Source organism: Rissa tridactyla, chromosome 15 (assembly GCF_028500815.1).
Source record: "Rissa tridactyla isolate bRisTri1 chromosome 15, bRisTri1.patW.cur.20221130, whole genome shotgun sequence".
NCBI classification, from domain to species: Eukaryota; Metazoa; Chordata; class Aves; order Charadriiformes; family Laridae; genus Rissa; species Rissa tridactyla.
This window is the reverse complement of record NC_071480.1, coordinates 11,436,811-11,455,833: the sequence shown is the minus strand read 5'-3', so window position 1 is coordinate 11,455,833 and position 19,023 is coordinate 11,436,811. Positions and strand designations below refer to the sequence as shown.

The window sequence follows — 19,023 nt, the reverse complement described above, 5'->3', positions numbered from 1 at the left end:
CTGGGACAGGTTGCCTTCCTCCAGCCCCTTGCCATTCCCTTGGGACACACAGACCGGGGGACACACGGCTACAGCTGTGCTCAGGGCTTCCCACTCGGCTCCACACTCCCCAGACGTGGGGCACACCACGGGGCCCACCCTGCAGGGACAGCCAAAGGAGAAGGACCGTGACAGCGATGTCACCTCTTGCCCCTGCTCCCCTGAGGGCACCAGCTCCCCACAGGCTCCAGCAGAGTCGGCAGCAAGAGGTGCCGAGGTACCATCCCGTGCGCCAGAACCTGGCAGTGCGCCTTGGGCATGTTCTGGTGATGGGAGGTAAACAGGGTCGTGGCTGAGTGTAAAGAGATGCACTTGAGAAGAAATCCTAGCAATGCTAAGTATACTTTAAATGCCACTAAAGCAGCGGAGGGAAGAAGATACGAGTGTATTAATAGTCTCAACATTTAAAACTTTGGTCCAGCGACAACTCAGAGGATGCTGGCTCGCAGGAGGGCTGCCAGAGCCCAAGGGCATTGTGCTACCAGCACGCAGCGCCAGGCTGCACATGCTTGTGGTGAAATTAAGAGCCCAGAGAAAGTGCAAGGGCAAGATCCCTTCTGGAAAAAATGTAAAGAAATAAAAGTAAGAGGCAGCTTCTACACTTTGCATTATGTCTCCTTAGGACTTGGTCAGGCCTGAGGAGGCACAGAAAGCCCTGGCCTCTATTGCCAGTGCTGGTCTAAAACGGAAAACACGGGGCTTCAGCAACAAAATAGGAACATTTTGGAAGTCTAAAAAAGGGCAGAACGAGGGCCCTGCCCCAGCCAAGCTGCAGGCACCCACGGGACAGAGCAGGGGGCACACACAGCTTGCGGGCACAGGCACCAAGGAACCATGGTGGGGATCGGGCAGGGAACAGCTTGCCGGGACGCCATGGCTGAGACAATGGGTCTTGGCAGCGCCACGCTGGGCACAGCACACCAGCACCATCAGGAGCAGCTGGGCTCCACACGCTGCTCCACCACCAGCCACAACCGCTGCGGCAAACAGCCAATGGACCGGCCCCGCTCCCGGCCACAGCAGCCACGGTAGGGGCTGCGGCAGCGTCACAGGGAGGCACAGCCAAAAGGACACCAGCTTTTATTTACAATACTCCTCAAGTGACAGACAACAGAAAAAAAAAAAAAAAAAAAGAAAAGCAGACAGCATAGCTCACCGACTCAACAAAGGAAAGGTAATGGCAGGCCCAGCTCCCCCCACACCGCTCCCAAGCCCCCTGGCAGCCCCCTGCCCGCTGGCTCGCAGCACAGCAGGCAGGGGGCTGCTCCCACCGCTCCCCAGGGTCTGCTGGGGGCACAGACACGGCCGGCACGGCTGCTCTGCTCAGATGGGTGAGGATGGCACAGTCGCTCTCCCTCGCTCAGAGATGATGATGATGCAGAAACCACCCAAGCCTTGTGAGGGGCAGGGGTCCCAAGAAAGAGCCCCCCGGGACAAGTTATACCAACTACAGCAGCCGCCACACAGTGACATTTCTGCCAGCTGTGGAGGCCAGATCTCTTCCAAGGGTGCATGTCTGGAAAATGGTGTTAGTATAAAACAGCGCGGCGCTGCTCAGGCAAAGACGCCAACGAGCTCCTTTCCGCACAGTCAGCACCATCCACCCCCCACTGCTGTTACCACCTGTGGAGCTGCCAGCGCACCGAGGCCAGGGGGGCTGAACGCAGCCCAACACCCGCCTCTGAGCACCTCTCGGGCGCTTGGGGCTGGGGCCAGCGCTGATGCTCCATCTCTCTCCATCTGTGGGGAGAGAGGAGCAGCTCCACCCACAGCACCACAGGGACCTGGCCCAATCTAAGCACAAGGAAAACTGGCCTCGGATATGACCCACAAGCTCTGGCAGCTCTGAGGAGTCCCAGGCACTAGCAGCCCAGGTGCAAGTTAAGCCCTCCCACCAGGGAGCAAGGAACAGCCAGAGTGCCACCTGCCCAGCAGTCAGCTGCACAAAGGGTGTTGAAGTGCGGCTGCCTGCCTGTCCTGAGGCACAAGGACAGAACCAGCTCTCCTTCCTTCTCCCCCTGGCCCACCGTGGATCCTGCGCGCTCAGGAGGGAGCGGAGAACTAGCGCTGCCTCTACCGACAACACAGCCACTCTGCTCTGCCCTGCCGCACACCAGAGCCCAGGGAGCCCACCTACTCAACACACCAGGGGCAGAGATGAAAGGAGAACGGGAGGTCTGTGAGCCCAGTATGAAGTGGGGAAGTACAGCTTGAGGCCAGAGAAAGCTATCAGTTGGGGGGACTGGAATCCTTTGCAACAGGCTCTGGGCATCCTCGGTGAGCCCCTGAGCATCTTTGATTTCAGGTAGCTTCAGAGCCAGCCCCAAAGCTGACTGGCTCTCCCGCGGGCTTTTGGGAGTACAGACCAGAGGAGGAAATCAACACAAAATCTCAAATTAAATCTGCTTGAGGACCTTAGGAGACCAGCCGATCCACAGGGAGGACTCGCCTTAGGACTTCTTTGCATCCTGTGTATTCCTCCTCTTCAGATCACCCAGGTCGACAGGTTTAAACGCTGCAGGGAAGACAGGAGACACTTTGGCGGCAGAGGCCGCATCGCAGCCCACTCCCGGCCAGCGCAGGCTCCCCGGGGCCGGCCGTCCCCTCCGGCAGGGCCGGGGAGAGTGCCCCCCGCCCCCTCACCTTTGAGGCTAGGGTTCGGCATCTTCTCCACGTACTCCTCGACCAGGCCGCGCTCGGAGCCCATCTGGCTGCGCAGGTCACGCTCCACACACTGCCAGGCTGCAGGGATGGGGGAGAGGGGGCCGCTCGCCTCGGGCACCACCTGGGCCGCAGCCGGGGCCCCCCAAGCCCCGGCTCCCACCGCCGCCGAGCGCCGCGGCCTCCGCCCCCACTCACCCTCGTAGATGAAGCGCACGTTCTCCTCGTGGGCCGGGGTGAAGATCTCGCTGCCGGCGCCGGGGGAACGCGGGCCGCCGCTCCGCTTGCCGTTGTAGACCACGCGGGACACGGGGGAGCTGAAAGCGAAGCGCGGGGCTGAGCCGGGCCCGGGGCCGCGGCTGGGCCCGGGGCCGGGCGGGGCTCACCTGGCCATGGCGTCGTGGGTGCGGCGGCGGCTCGGCTGGGCTCGGCGCGGCTGCGGGGAGAAAGGAGAGGGCGGCCAGGCCGGGCTAGGCCGCGGGCCGCCCCCCGCCCGTCGCCATGGCAACGCGCGCCCCTCACCTGGGCCCGGCTCCCGCCTCCGCTCGCCCTCGGGCCGCGACGGAAGCGCCGCAGCGCGCAGGCGCGGCCCCGCCCCCGCGTCAGATCCGGCCCCGCCCGTCCCCGGCCTCGCCTCAGGCCCAGGCCCAGCCCCGGCCCTGCTTCCAACCCCAACCCCGGCCCCGGCGCAGCCCCGCAGCCGTCGGTGTGAATATGCTTTATTGGAAAAGTACAAAGTGGTTCCCGAGACGCGGTACCGGGCGAGCCCCCGCCCGCCCGCCGGCCCGGGCCCGGCCCGGGCCCAACCCTCGGGCCCGGCGCGGCCCCGCCGCCCCGGCGCCCCGAGGCCTGCTCCTCGCCCAGCCCCGCCTCAGCCCATGGCGGTGGCCTGGAAGAGCTCCACCAGGTCCCTGTACTCGGGGTCGATGAGGTCCGAGGGTTTCTCTCCGGCATCAGTGGTGGCCTCCGGGCTGGCCCCAAGGGACATGAGGTACCTGCAGGAGACACAGCGCTGAGCACGGCCCCCCGGCTTCCCCGGGTCTGCTGCTAGGGTGCCCGGGCACAGCCACGGGGAGCTGTAAGGCCCCGTCAGCCCCGCAGGTACTGGGCACCCTCCTGGGAGCAGACCCCGGAGCCCCGGCCAGCCCCAGCGCTGTCGGCTCTGGTTCTCAGGGCTCCACAAGCACCGGGGGTCCCGTCACAGCCCAGGCCAGGTGCTCCTCACCTGGCTATGTCAGCATAGCCATCACTGCAGGCCATGTGCAGGGGCGTCCACCCATTCTCATCTTTCTGGTGGATGTCAGCGCCGTATTTAACCAGGAGCTTGACGCAGTCCAGGTTTCCAGTAAGCACAGCTTCGTGGAGGGCTGCCATGCCTGGAAGGAAAGGGTTTATTAGCCTTGGACTGGGGAAGGAGTCTCTTAATGCAGAGCTGACAAGTGCGGGTTGTCCACAGCCCAGGAAAGAGCGCTGCCGGCAAACCCTCGTTACAGGGAGATGAGTTTGGGGAAAGAAACCAAGACTGAGGAACCAAGAGGAGCCACCACATGTTTCTGTTCCCCTTCTACAGCATAAATACCCTCTCTAAGGTGGCACAGCACCCACCTCCCCCCTGGCCATGATGGTTGAAGGGAGGAGGAGCTGCCCTGTCCTGCAGAGCTCCTGGCCAGCAGCCTGCCCTGAGTCCCAGCCAGGACTCACGTGGGGACACGAGGAGAGTGTCTCCGGGGTCCTGCTCTGTCCAAGTTTTGGAAGCTCCTTACAGAGCAAGTAGTGAAGCAATCAGTATAGATAGGAGGGAGCCCGGGGTCATCTGAGCCCCTGCCTCCATGGCCATGTGACAGCAGAAGCTGAAGCCAAGCCCAAGAAAGGGACAAATCTGGGCTCTGCACCAGCCAGTTCGGATCAAGGCATTCCATACACAGTTGCTTGTGAGGTTGGGTGCAAACACAACACAACGCCTTCCCCACAGACATAAATGCCACCAGTCCACAGATCCACATGTGCGAGAGAGAACAGTGTTTGTGAGAAATGGCCAGAGCCAGGACCCAAATGCGGAGCCTCCCTTCTTCCCATTCTTCCCCCAAGCCGGGGCAAAGGCAGGAGCCCCGCTGTCCCGTCCACAGCTCCACAGACCAGCCTGTGCCCACGGCTCCTTTTCTAGGTCCCACCATGCTGCAGCTGAGTGGTGATGCCTTAAAGGGACCCGTGGGTAATCCTCCCCCCTCCCCACAGCGCATGAGGGCCACGCTGTCGAGGGGAGATGTTGGGGCGCTGGCACGGGGCTCTCCTGGGCCCCGCCGGGCAGTGTTGGGGGTAGCACTCCTTGCTAGGGAGAAAAATTAGTCGATTCCAACCTGTCACCCTGCCAAAGGTGGCCCACGTCCCAGCTTTGGCCACACAGCTCGCTCTGGTCTCCCTCGCAGCATGGCTGAGCCGTGCGGCCACCCAGATTCCAGCTCTGCCAACCCCGGCAGCACTCACCAGAAGGGTAGATGGTGTCCAGCGTCACTTTTCTGGCCCGTATGAATCTGCCCACCTGCTCCAGGTCCCCCTGCCTGATGTGGTCCTGAAAGACGATGTCATTGGGGAAGCGCACAGTGCGCGAGGCTTTCAGTCTCTGTGCGTACCGACTGTACCGGGGCATTGAGACTGGGTAATAGTCCTTCATGCTGATGGCAGCCTTCAGGCACTGCAGAGGAGGGAGAGGAGCAGGGGCATGGGGGGCTGTAGTAGCAGCTGGAGTCGCTCAGTGCTTGGCCCTACAACTTGCTGGCCTCCAAGCACTGCTTTCTCCTCTTCTGCCTGGCAGGCTCCTCCTCGCTATGGAGGAGCGATGGCACCCCGTGCCGCTGCACTCCCTCTGCGCCCGTGACCGTGTCCACAGTGGGTGCCGGTCCCTTCGCTGGCTCTCCCTGCGCTCCCTTGCCGCACGCAGGAGGTGGCACCGGGCACACGCAGCTCACCCGCAGGCCCTTGGCCAGGACTGATGGTTCTCCAGGGGCATTGCGTTATATAGGCTCCTGCAGGCTATTTTCAGGACATGCAGCTCATCCTATTTGCCATGATACCTTGTAATCGAGCCGCCCAGGCCCGCAGCCTCCCACTTTTGGGCAGAGGTTGGTGTCTCATCTTACCACCCACCTGTTGATGTGCCCATCCAAGGGGTCAAATCTACTCTTGCTTTTGCATGGATAGCCCTTCAGAGGAGCCCAAGAGCCTGAGAACAGACCTTCCCAGCAACAAGCCCTCACACACACGCACATGTGCCAGGAAAAAGAGACAAGCACGGTCACCAAGCGAGGGAAACCAGCCACTCTCATACCGACCAGCCAGCGCAGGGCAGACGTGTCAGAGCTGTGGTGCCAAATACATTCAGAGCGAAGTCACTCTCCTGGAGTTGCATCAGACAACTTGAAAGGAGCAGAATGAGCTGTGCTGCCTGGCACGGCTGTGAGACAGCGCACAGCTAAGCGTGGAGACCACCACCAGCACGTTGGATGTTACTGGTGCCCTTGCGAGGACAGAGGTGCTGCGGGCTCTCCTCATGCAGGCACAGAACCAGAAGCCTGCAATCGCAGTCCACGGTGTCCAACGTCCTACTTCCAACTCAGAACCAGCTGCCTGTAAGGGCAGGCTTCTATGGAACAGCCTCAGAAGAACGGCTGAGGAATAGCACCACCTCCAGACCACTCCTGCACTCCTTACTTGCCAGCTGTAGCTGTCAAAGGCCCAAAACGGACCATTTACACAGAGGAATCTTTCAGATCCACCAAGGGCTCAAGCAACAACCACTCCTCTATGCTTTTTCCCATCAAAGTTTGGTCATTTCAGACACATGAACACATTGTGCTCTGTTTCATGCAGAAGGGGATTGTCCAGACAGGACAATGAACTCTGCCGCAGTACAGCCGGAAAAATACCTGTCCTGTGTCAGGAGCCACGGGGATTTCACTCTGCCCCTTCTGCAGAGAACCCTTGTCCTGAACCCCAGCCAGCAGCGAGGCCGACAGCTCAGCCAGCCACGACCCGAGAACTGCCCACTGCACTTGCTCATCTTCTGGCAAACACATCGATCTTTTTGCTGAGCATCTCTGCTCGGCGGCACGTCAGACAGAACACTGTTCAATAGGAGGCCGAGCTCTCTGCTGTGGAGACAGAACGCTTTTAGCTTTTAGTTCTTGGAACAGCAATTAGCTGTGTACCCAAGATGACTCCGATGGAGCAGCCTTGATGTATGAGAAAAGACCCCCTCCTCTGGCTGAGCAAGGCAGATCTCAGACCATAAACAGAGGACAAACACTGCAGGGCTCAGCCTTCTTGACATTTTGTCTCCACAAAATGGGCCTTTTTGAGCCAAGTCCAAGCCAGCACCTTCCAGTGGAGCTTCTTACTAGCACTGCTCTCTCCCTCCCCACCCTGAAAGGCAAGGCAGCTTTCTTACTTGGAGCAGGTACCACTAACCAGCCCCAACACCAGCCACCAGCACTGCCGGCCATGTTGGGGCAGGGCCATGGCAGCTGGGTGCACCACCAACAGGTCCCCCGCCTGCCTCCAGAGGCACAAGGCCACAGCCCTGGTGGGGAGGCATCTTCAAAGATCCTTCTCCCCGTAACCGCAGGTCACAGTCACAAACCCAACTGATTACTAACAGAACAGGCAGTAGCAAACCCTGTTTTCTGATCCCAGGGTGGGCCAGTGCCTGCTCAGCCCCAGGCGAGGAGCTGCCGCGGTGGCGGATGTCCACACACACCCTGCCAGGAGCAGGCAGGGGCTCTGGAGCTGCAGATGAGCGTGGTACAACGCTGCTGCTCCACCACCCCAGGGCACCCGCGCTCAGGGACAGGCACCAGTAGCCTCCTGAGTTGCCCTCTAGCTTCACCATGCCCTCCCATGTGACATTTATAGCATATTTTCTTACAAAAATATTTTCAGCAGTAAGTGACTGGTTTGGAAATAGCAGCGTAGCTCACTGGATCATGTGCGCCTGACTAGCCAAGCCCCAGGTCTCACTGTAGGCAAATTCCTCAGTGAACTGCTCCAGAGCGACAACGTCCCCTCACCTCAGGCCAGCTGGCAAGCGGAGCCCCTGCCCGTGTCCGCTCACTGCTAACGGAGCTGTAGTTGATACCTGTACAAGCTGATTTAACCTGGACACCACATGGTCATCTTTAAGTCCTTTTCCTTTGTAAGTTACACAATACAAATTTCTGCAGGTTAAGGTACCAGAAGCCACCCTCAAAACTGGAAGCATTCAGAAAGTGTAGTTTCTCTCAGAAATGTGGTATTTAGTAAAAGTTTGAGAAAGCTGACAAACACACACCACTTTGGCCAAGTCCCTCCAGAATCATCCTAGAACTCTGATCATCTTTCAAGTCAGGTGCAAATACATTCATTCTATATGCTTATAAAGGCAGAGACACAGCATAGTATTAAAATCTCAACTTTATTTGGCCAACAAATTCAGTTCCAATGTTATTGTAGCGGAATGCTAAGAACCAGCCTGATGCAGCTCAGGCCTTTGAGGCACTCCTCTGTTCAAGTTCCTCCCCAAAACCCAGTAATTGCAAATGTCCTGTTTGATCTACTTTATCAGGCCCTCCCACACCACCCACCTGCCTGGTCAACCCATTCAAAATAACTCATGGAAAGTGATTGCAAAACAGTCTTGCATTTGATCAAAAGGATGGCAACACAGCTAGGTCTCATATAAGCTGGTGAGCCAGCTATCACCTCCGCCCTCAGAGCCTGCCACAGCCAGTGCACACAGTATTCCACCCTTCCAGGTGTTTGGAATAGTCATCTCCAAGTGTTTTAAAGCAGAGGGGAGAGAAAACATCTGGCCAGTATGAAGAGAAGCACCTTCATATACACCTTTCACCAGGATGATGCCGTCAGCCTACTGCCTCTGCCCCTACGTATACTGAAGGCTGATTCCAGGGAAGAACAGCCAAGACTATTAAGGACCCTGCCAGGTGCAGAAATCAACTACAGGCTTTAGTTTAAAAAGAAAAAAAAAGGAAAAAAAAAAGCATTCTTGGAAGATGTTAGTGGCAAGGCTCCAGGGTGTTGGGCCATTGAACATGTGCTACCGCTTCACAATCTGCTTCTACCCAGAAGAACAGAATACTTCAAACAAAAGCTGTGTACAAAAAAAGTACATCACAATAAAAAAAAAATTAGCCCAGCTGGCTGGGCTGGCTACCTAGTGACAGATCCCTTCTCAAAAGCAAAAAGAAAGAAAAGATAGTAAAGTGTACAGAAAAGTGAGGGTAAAGTGTTATTTTAAAAGCCAATCCCTGGATTTCCAGTCATTCACCTTCTGCTTTAAATCTTAATGGGTTTCTGACTCACTGGGCTGCATAACAGCAGCCAATTTAGTGTCTGATTTTTTGGGTGATGTAGATCAGTCTTCTCTTTACAATTCATCCTTTTGGATTTTCTGCTCATCATCATCCCCTTCCTCAAGGTCTGTTTCTTCATCCGTCTCCAGGTCCTCCAGATCCTGTGTAGGTTAAAGACAGCTACTGGCTTCTGACACATCAGGCAGATCCAAAACCAAGCACAGAACAGCATCTCTAATCTGTTCACTACTCTCCGCTGCCGTGTTAACAAAACATCCAGAGACTTCTACCAGGAGCTCTGGATTTGGGACATTAAGGATTAGAAACCCCTGGAAGCTGGTACCTGCACCTGTAACACCCTCCACCCCGGCAGGCAAGGCTCTTACCATTCTGCAGTGTTCATTACACCGCTCAGTTCAGGTGCTGAGCAGGAGCTCCCAATAAAGAACAAGCCCTCTAAGTACTCCAGTTCGCAGACAACCAGAGACAGCTTGTGCAAATTTAGAAGTTATAACGTAAGTCTCTACACATTGGTGTGTGAAGTAAATGTTCTTGGGAGGCTTAAACACAAACTGAAGTGTTCTAAATAAAAGGAGTCCATTACAGGCCAATGGCCAGCCAGGCAGCAACCGAACAAATGACTTATGATATGGGCACTTTTGTTCACCAACAATATTCTTTCCTGCCACGTAACCACCCAGGATTTTATTCAGGACCGAGGATTCAAGCACAGCACCAGATCCAACCCATGCTCCATATTCTGAAGGCCCAGAGTACTGTACTAATATTACTCACATCATCAGCTGCTGCCCCATCCTGACCTCCGCTCTCCAAGAATTTTTTGAAGCCTTCTAGTGTCCTCTCCCCATTATAGTCAATCACCTACACAGGAAAAAACATCAAGATAATGGTTACGGGCACCCACAGAACCACGCCCCTGGAGAGGAGAATTCTCTTTCTGAGCAACAGTCAACATGCCAAGCAAAAGGGAATTTAAAAATTCACCTTCACCCATATGAGACGAAGGAAAACAGCTCAGCCACTAGACTTCAGAGATCACTGCGAGGAAAGAATAGCCTGCAGATGAGCACACTGTCCTCTGCTATGCTCCCTCTTTTCCCCATTCCCACCCCCCCCAAACTCTTCCCTACAGCCCAGCCCCCCAGAAAGCATCTCAGGTGTCCTGTAGACTTGAGATGTTCCATCCCTACAGAACAGAGAGCTCTCCCAAAGGCCTTGTCCGAAACAGAACTCAAGCAAGCAACTACGCATTTCTAGCACTCCCTTGTTATGCGATATACAAAGGTCAGCTGCCTTCTTACATTTCTGCCAGAGCCTGCAGGGAAGAACTTGAGTGTGGGGAAGCTGTGGATTTTCACCGCCTCCACTTCATTGGCTGTCGAATCCATCTTGGCAATGACGATGTTCTCATGGTCCCTGTAGGTCTCTCCCAGCTTGTCCCAGATAGGAGCCAACTGCTTACAGTGACCACACCAGGGGGCATCTGTTAATTACAAAGACATCACTAGCACCACCAACCTAACAAGTTACCACCACCACCCCCCCCCAAGCCAGACAGAGTTCACACGCATCTTTTCAACCAAGGCACTCCCTTTGTGGCTTAGATTCTGTAAAATGCGTTCTCCCTAATCCCAGTCATGCAGTATTCTGACACTCCTTTCATGCCAGTTACTTGGAATCAGCTGTTGAAAGATACTTACAAAACTCTACAAAGACATTCTTATTCTCATCAAAAGCAACTTCTTCAAAGTTCTTCCCAACTAGAACTTTGACAGGCTGCTTGTCCCAGTCTTCAGGAAGATCTTGACTCATCAGGTGGGGCTGGAATAAGAAATGAAATTCAGAGAAATGGTTTGCTACACAGCTGCTTGGCATGTCCATGCAGTCACATATCCTAAGAACTCCAGGTTTAAGCAGTCCCCTCAGTGTCCCCGCCTCAGTGCCTCAATCATAGGCTGTGAGACATCGCATGAATCATTCACTTCCTCTTCCACTTACAGAAAGTCTCCTTCCCGTCCTGAACAAGGAATGACAAGTGCTCTTGTGCAGAGAGAACTGCAGTTGAGCTCAGTAGGAAGGAAACAATATTGCTGACAGTATCATTCCCACAGGACCCAGTTTAGCTTAACAGTCACTACTGGAGTAAGTTGCATGTGGCCACCTCCAGCAGATGAGAGCTGAAAGCTCTTTGAACTGTGCCACACAAGTTCACACCTTCCACAGATTGTTGGCAAAGAGCAACTGGATCAACAGCACAGTGACCGTAAGCAGCAGCAGGCTCTGACTGCACGCAGTGCCAGTACATGGCCTGCTTCCCTCGTCTTCACACCCCAGTGGTTTTGCCTTTCGTTTCTCAGCAAAGCCCCAAATTAGTTGGAAGGATTTTCTACAGATGACTCACACAACTCCTCACAGGGAGCATTTTTTTTAATGTTTGCTTAGCCAGCAGGTTACCCACCAGCAGCATTTATCTTTGTTACCTTGATCTTGCCCTCCAGGAACTTATTACAGAACTCTTTGATCTTGTCTGCTGTGAGGTCGTCCGATTCAGGTTTGTATTTGGTCATTTCTTCCTCCAGTGTGATCAGACGTACGGCTGGACATTCTTCTTTCTTTAGGCCAAAAAACTCCAAAATCCTCTGGTTGTCACTATGGTCGCTGTCTATGAAGATGAACAGGATCTTTGGAGGAAAAAGTCAAAGGCAGTATACGGTGAGGACGAGCACCTCTTGGCCATTGATACTTTACACACACTCGCATGGGCAGTAGCTGAACTGGCCCCTCTCCCTTCCCCAAATCCATGAAGATGGCACCCTGTCAGAGCACCAACGATGGAGCCGCAGCAGTTCAAGCAGCATGTGACAGACCTGGCACTGGTGATTAAGGCAGTCAGGTTTACATCCACAAGAAGGAAACTCAGGAGTTAACTGCTATTCCTTCAACAGTTGTGCAAGCCAGCGTGTAAGTCAGTGACTCAGTCACCTATTATCAAGGGACACAGGCAGAGGCAGCGCTAACTTCAAGTCCTCCTCCACAGCTGTTAAGTGGATATAGACACAGTGCTACGCTTCTCCACAGGAGGTGGTCACTGAATTCATAAGCCAAGAAATCCATCTCACCTTCCCTTTGAAGTTTCCAGCTGCACTCTTGAAGTTGTCCAGTTTCTCTTGATAGCCAGACACGCTTTTTGGTAGGAACAGCAGAATATGAGTCTTGATCTCTCCTCCAAAGATTTTAGGAGCGGTCTGAGGAGTAGAAAATAAACTTCATTTTTGGAAGAGAGGTAAATCAGTGTCAAGACCACCTTGGCTCTGCTATTCTGACTAGACCCTCCAACACTGCAGGACTGCTTTGCACAGCAAGCTTATGCCTCCTTTCCCTTGTGTTCTCCATAGCCCCAAACTAGTGTCAGCTCCAAGATAAAACACAACCACGCAACCTACAATTTAAGCATTGTTATATTCATATAGTAGCCATGGGAAGAAGCCTTGCCAAGTATCTAAAGACCTACCTGTTCAGTGAACTCTATGACCAGAGGCAATGAATTAGACTTGATGAAGTTCAGCAGATTATCTTTTGTGAGATCCCCTTCAAAGTTGTTACGGCCTTCATCAAACTGCAAAAACAGGTATCCCTGTGTTAGAACACTTCCATATCCCATACGAGTCTCTTTCAAGAAATAAGACGCATTCACACCAGATCACTGCCCCAGTGGATCTCAGCTGCGCTTGTTCAGAGCAGAAATCCACCTCTCAAGCCTTAAATCACCCTCAAGAAGCAAAAAGTGAGCAGCAACAAGACCATCAGTGTAGATCGTAGCTTTGTTCTGCAAGCTCATGAAACCATTTGTGAATCAGGTCACCAAGAAGGACTTTTAACCCTTGCCTTACAGCTTTGCAGAAGGCATTAGACAGACCAGTGAGCACACAGGCAGCTTTCTGCTCCGCAGGAACTGGCAGTGTCAGAGCACACACCACTTTAACCAGACAGTGCTAGGCAAGAAGTCTTGACAAACACCACTAACCACAGCAAGTAAACAGTAATTTACGCAGCTCTGTGGGGTTGTTTCAGTCTCTATTGTTAGAGACAACAGCACACGTTTAACACGCACTAGAGGTGCCAGATCCCTTTTTATATTAGGACTTCACCTGTATCCCTGACCAGGATTCTCAGAACCCTCTCTGGCAGCCTGGAAAGGGAACAGCTGTAGCAGACCATCAAGGTTAATGAGAGGATGTGAAGGATAACACAGCAGTCCCATGGCAGGGCAATGCTCAAGTTACTGGCAGAAGCGAGAGTGGACTCGGATAACCTTCTGTTAGAGGAAGCATACCAGTCTCAGCTGAAAAGCTGAGCAAAACACTCAACACTGGAAGTTAACTTTGTAAATACCTGAAAGAGCATTCAATATTGCCCTACGCCTTCGGAACAGTTGTTTGAGGGTGTCTGCAAGTCTGGACAGCTCACACAAAGAATGAGAATGGCCAGCCAACAAACTCTCTCAGTTTAGACCCAGCTAACTCCAGGAAGCTGAGCCAAAGTCCAAAAACATAACTGTCGGTAAAATAAACCATCTGGTTCTTATGCCCTAGTATTTGGTTACCGTTGGTGCTCATTTTCACTTCGGTTTGGGGTGGACATATTTCAGAGCTCTCCTGGCAATACCATGACATCACACCTAAACAGGAACAAGGAGGCAACATCCACAGGCTGAAAGGCATCTCACCTCCTTTCTGCCAGGTAGAGCAGAGCACTTCTGCAGCATCCCAGCCCTGCAGCAGCTCATGAACTGCCTTTCAGACCACAGTTCCTCCCACTCCTAACACACCTGACAGAGAAGCTGCCAGGTACAGAACTGCATTTCATTCCAGATGTATCCAAGTTGACCACACTTATGGAAAACAGCTTGAAAACTCCTTTACTGATCCTGCCCCAGTTCTTCAGAAGCAGAAGAAACCGTAACAGAGCTCACAGGACTTCAGGGTTAGAGGATGGTACATGAGATCAAATCAACATAAGTCCATTCTACAGAGCACTAAACAAGAGAAAACCTACATGTAAACTGAACAAAACTCAGGGTAATAACTTGTCAGCGCTGGAGGCCCTAGCTGTAACCAGGCCACTCCAAAGCAGTCTCGTGTGTTGCCCTGCTTGGAGCCCGAAGCTGGTACTCCCCAAAGCCTCAAAGAGACAGTCCGTGTTAGAGGAGCATTTCTATTTGGGCTTCAGTGTTTGGACAGAACAAAAGTTGAGAAAACCCCTGCCAACAGCTATTTCAGCCTAGCATTAGCCATGAATAGGGCATACAAAAAGATTACACACAGAAAGCTGTATCTTGCTTTTCTCGCATGTATAAGTCAGACAAGAACAAAATCCCTCCACTCACCCCAACTTTTCAGTTGCAAAACCCTACCATTTTGAACTCCTTCACCAGATAATTACTTACACCCTCAGTCATACTTGTCTGAGCAACCTCTGACTGAAAATTTAAGTTTACAAGTTTCTGTCACCATAAAAATATCTACCATTTCAGTGGGGTAGTAGCATAAAATATGCTATTTTAGCTGAACAAAGAAAGAATGAAATAAGAATTAAACTCTTTAGCCTGCCTTAGGTCAAACTGGTAAGACCGATGACTAATTAGATTACAGATTTAGTAAGTCTGAACCCAAAGCAGGTTTCTGTCCTGCCTCACCACACCCAAGCATGCAGTACCACCACCAGGTCTAAGGAACCTCTAGGTTTGAAGACAAGTAGAATTTCATCCCAGTGACCTGGATTTTAATAGTAAAAGGTATCAGTAAGTTTATTTCTGATTCTGTAGATTGCCAGCATCCCTCTTCGTATAATCCATCTGCCCCAGCCTGGTCAGATGCAAATCCTCTTAGGAACGCCACGGGAATCACTACACTGCAGAACCCACAGCAGCGTGAGACAGAACAACTCTTGGACACAGCCATTGACTGACTGCAGCAGAGGCCAATATTGAGTATGTCTAAAAGCAACTTTGCTAAGCCACAATCAAACACAGAGCACCATGGCGAGCTATCAAGAACTTGGCTACCATTCTGTTTAAGACCTTCAAAGTTCAGGGAGAGGCACAGGAGGCCTCACTAGTTACAGCCATGAATATTTTAAACATTGTGCTGACCATTACTGCACTGCAGCCCGATATCTGAGAAACAGGGAAGCGAGTGAAACAACATATTGGACCCAAAGCCCAGCAGCTTTGGGAGGGCAGCACCGCGCTGGGAGACCAAGGGAGCTGCCCTCTGTGTGCCTCTCCACCGCCAGCTGTGCCCTGCAAAGGGACCTGGGGCTCTGCCACCCTGCAGAGTGGCTGCAGGCTTTGCTCTTCCCCCTGCCCAGGCTCTGAGGCTTGGAAACAGCCAGGTTGACAGCACGGGAACTTTTGCTGTTTCGTCCAGAGCTGCCCTCATTTGAATGTAATTAGAGAAAAGGTAAGAAGAGGCAGAAGACTCAAGCATGGTGCTCATGCTTGGCACCAACCAGTACCTTCTTGAAGAGGACCACACCATCCTTGCTAAGCTGGTACTTGGTGAAGACATCGCCACTGGAGGAAATCCCAAAAGGAATGTCATCCACAGCTTCTGCTGCCAACAGGAACTCCTTTGCAGCCTCTGATGTCAAATCCTGGAGCATAAAGAAAAGTGTCTCACATGGGACATGTCAAACAGAAGCACAAACATCCCAGGGCTTACCACGCAGGGAACTGGAAGATCAAGTAAGGCAGGACAGCAAGTATTTCCCAACTTACAGAGAGCCTTCCCCAGCTGTCAGGTCCCCATAGGGCACAAAGCAGGGAAGGCCCTGGACATACACAAGAGCTCCTCAAATCGAAGCACAAACTCTACCTTAAAGAAACCAATCACAACCACTTCACTGGAATCCACTAACGTCTCTGCTGCAGCAGCGTCTGTCAGGGTAGTCGCAGCCGGGCCAGTGCGTTTCTTCAGCCAGCTGACAATATCATCTGCTTCTCTGCCAGCTACACCAGAAAGATAAAAACACCGACTCACCTTTTCATCCCACCAAGTTTAAGAACACAAAATCCCTAAGTTTTGAGACAGATTGTTCAGCAGGTGGCTGAGAGGTTGGGAAGAATCAAGATATCTTTTACGCAACATTTTTCCTTTCACTCCTAGGGTAATTAAGGTAATCACTAATTGTCAAAAGTCAAGGTACAAGGGGCTCCCAGGAACCCATTCTTCTCTTGCTTCTAGCCCAAGCATGTTCTTAAACTTTGACCAGCAACACAGCACTTCTCCAAGATGCTGATATTTTCCATGCAAATTTATCACCTTTTCCTTTCAAAATCAGTATTCTGGATGTTACTCCCAGCATCCATCACAGCGTAGCTTAGTTGGACTGACTTCTGCTTGTCATGGTCTTCCTCACAGATCTGTCTTATGTCCTGTGTTTGCCCCTTTATCCAACTGCCAAAGCATTTTTTTCAGTTCTGGGTGCTACAATGCTCAAGTAAAGTCAAGCCGAGCCACAAACCAAGCTTGGATTGCTTTGCTTTCCTACACAAAAACAATTCCATCTGCTTTAGCTCATGTTAGGGATTTCCCCAGCTTTAGGTGTGAAAGCCTGTTAAAGGCAGACTTGTTCCTCAACACCCCAACTCCCACCCAGCGCACAACCACTGTGGCACCACTGCCTGGGCCACTGTCACTGCTGTCACCGTGGACCTTGGTCCAGCTGCCCCAGCGCAGGCAGGAGCGTGGGGCCAGGGGCATGGACCTGCCGCCACGTCGCTGCCCTCTGCGCCCGGGCGGGCACGGGGCCAGGTCGTAGCTCACCGGTGTACTCCTTGGGTGCGGCCTTGTCGCCGTTCCTGAAGAACTTGATGGTGGGGTACCCGCGCACACCGAACTGCTGCGCCAGCTCCGACTCCTCCGTGGCGTCCACCTTGGCCAGCCGGATCTCCGAGCCCTCTGCCTTCAGCTTCGCCGCCGCCTTCGCATACTCGGGCGCCAGCGCTTTGCAGTGCCCGCACCACGGGGCGTCTGCGGGGCGGGACAGGGCGTCAGCGCCCGACAGAGCCGTCCCGGTCCCGCTCCCCCCTCAGGCTCGGGGGGCCCCGCTCCTGGTACCGGGGCAGGGCCGAGGCCAGCGCGGAGCCCACACCCCGGGTCCGGCGGAGCCCCCATCCCAGCCGATACCTTAGCCGCCCCCTCGACGAGCCAGCCCCGCACGGCCGCCGGCAGCAGCCTACCCGCACCGGTCCCTCAGCACCCGCACACCTCCCCGGCCCTCCCGACCCCGCCGCCCCCCGGCCCGGCCCTCACAGAACTCGACGAGCAGGTATCGGTGCGCCGCCAGCGCCTGCTCGAAGGAGGCGGCGCGCAGCACCAGGACGCCATCCTCCTCCTCGAGGGCGGCGGAGGCGCGGGCGGGCGGCGGCAGGAGGAGGCAGAGGAGGGCGGCGACGGCGCAGAGCCCCGCCATGGCGCTGATGGCGGCGGGTCGGGACGGGCCGGGACGGGCGTGCGGCCGCGGCGCCGCCTCCGCTTATAAACCCGCCTCCCCCGGCCGCCGCCGCGCCCCATTGGCCGCGCCGCGCCGCCGCGCCGCCGCCCGCCATTGGCTCGCCGCGCCGCCGGGGCAGCCGCCCGCCTCCTATTGGCCGGCGGTCTGGGCACGTCCTCCGCCGGCCGCCGCGGGTTGGCCGCCGGCCGCGCTGCCCTCCCGCCGGCCGCCATTGGCCCCTTTCTCCGCTGCGCCGCCCGCGATTGGCCAGAGCCGCCGCCTCGCGCCGCCGCCCGCCCTCGAACGTGGCACTGGGGCTGCCCCGCCGGGCGCGCGCTGCGCCTGCGCGCGGCCAGGCGCGCGTGGTGGATTCTGACTGGGCCGCGTCCGCTGCCCGTTGACCCGGCCCGGAAGGGAAAGGGGCGCTTCCGGCGCCCGCCGAGGGAAAGTCCGCGGGGCACGTGACGCCACGGGACACGTCACGGCGCGCGAGGCCGGAGGTCGAGGCGAGGCCCGGGCTGGGGCCGGGCGGTACCGGGGTCTCCGGGGGCCCCGTGCAGTGCTCAGGGCCCGCCCCGTCCTATTGAGGCTGCAGCGGCCGCTCGGCGTCCTGGTGGCCCTGGTGACCCCCGGCCCCGAGCTGCCCTGGGCCCGCCGTGGGCAGGGGAGCCCCGTCCCGTTTCCCCAGGCGATGGCGGGGGGAGGCGGGGCACGGGGCGTCTCGTCCCCCCGGCGGCGAGCGGGGGCCCGTGGGCAGAGGGTTCCAGTGCGGAGCGCACAGTTGTGTGCTGGGTTTGCAGAGGGGTCCACGAGAGACGGGTCCCGTGGCAGGGATGGTCCCGTCCCGCGTCTCCCCCTGCCCTGCTCCAGCGTCCCCTGATGCAGCACAGGTTCGGTGCTGGGGGCTGCTCCCAGCGCTGGGCTGGGGGAGGAGAGCCCCCGCGCCCCGGGCAGAAACCAGCTGGCCTTTGGCTGCGGCGTTGGCAGTGCCAGCGCCAGGAAATCAGTGGGGTTGCAGCAGGCACCTCCGGTACATGCAGGCTGCCCCGCTGATAAGTGCTGGAGCGGGGACAGGCTCCGTCCGGCCTCCCGGCCGCACCCTGCAAAGGAGAGCTGCTGCTCTTTGCTCTCCCACTTCCCGTTGCAGGGGCTGGGCCCGGTGCCCCATGACGGTAGCAATCGGAGCAAGGTGCCCCAGTCGCTCCACAAGGAGCAGTTGTCTGTTCAGGAGCTTTGGCCAGGAGCAGAACTGAGCCCATAAAGAGTCCAGTGAGATTGTAGATGACGAAGCTGCGTTGAACAAAGTGTGCAGCAGCCACTGCCTGGCCACTGCCGCTCGGGGCTGTGCAGGCACAGGCACGTTGGGCTGCCAGGGTGGGGATCGGCTGCTGCCAGAACAAGATCCTGCGTTAATGCTCGGCCACCTTGAAGCCTGTCAGGTTCCACAGGTGAGGGAGCGCTT

The 19,023-nt window shown here is 55.5% G+C and overlaps 2 protein-coding genes across 2 annotated transcripts; both read right to left on the bottom strand.

The window, feature by feature from the left end:
• Positions 1–2,287: 2,287 nt before the first annotated feature.
• MCRIP1 (MAPK regulated corepressor interacting protein 1) lies at positions 2,288–4,064 on the bottom strand. The gene is made up of 6 exons (XM_054221878.1): positions 3,926–4,064; positions 3,223–3,695; positions 3,087–3,136; positions 2,899–3,017; positions 2,683–2,781; positions 2,288–2,554 (listed from the first exon to the last, which is right to left on the bottom strand). The coding sequence occupies exons 2-6, from the start codon at positions 3,652–3,654 to the stop codon at positions 2,490–2,492; spliced, it is 765 nt and encodes a 254-aa protein (XP_054077853.1). The 5' UTR covers positions 3,655–3,695; positions 3,926–4,064; the 3' UTR covers positions 2,288–2,489.
• Positions 4,065–8,127: 4,063 nt separating this feature from the next.
• Positions 8,128–17,606, bottom strand: P4HB (prolyl 4-hydroxylase subunit beta). Its single transcript, XM_054221818.1, has 11 exons — positions 17,381–17,606; positions 16,892–17,098; positions 15,941–16,074; positions 15,582–15,719; positions 12,577–12,681; positions 12,185–12,310; positions 11,546–11,746; positions 10,766–10,886; positions 10,367–10,548; positions 9,840–9,926; positions 8,128–9,205 (listed from the first exon to the last, which is right to left on the bottom strand). Exons 1-11 carry the CDS (start codon positions 17,538–17,540, stop codon positions 9,119–9,121), a joined length of 1,548 nt encoding a protein of 515 aa, XP_054077793.1. The 5' UTR covers positions 17,541–17,606; the 3' UTR covers positions 8,128–9,118.
• Positions 17,607–19,023: the final 1,417 nt, after the last annotated feature.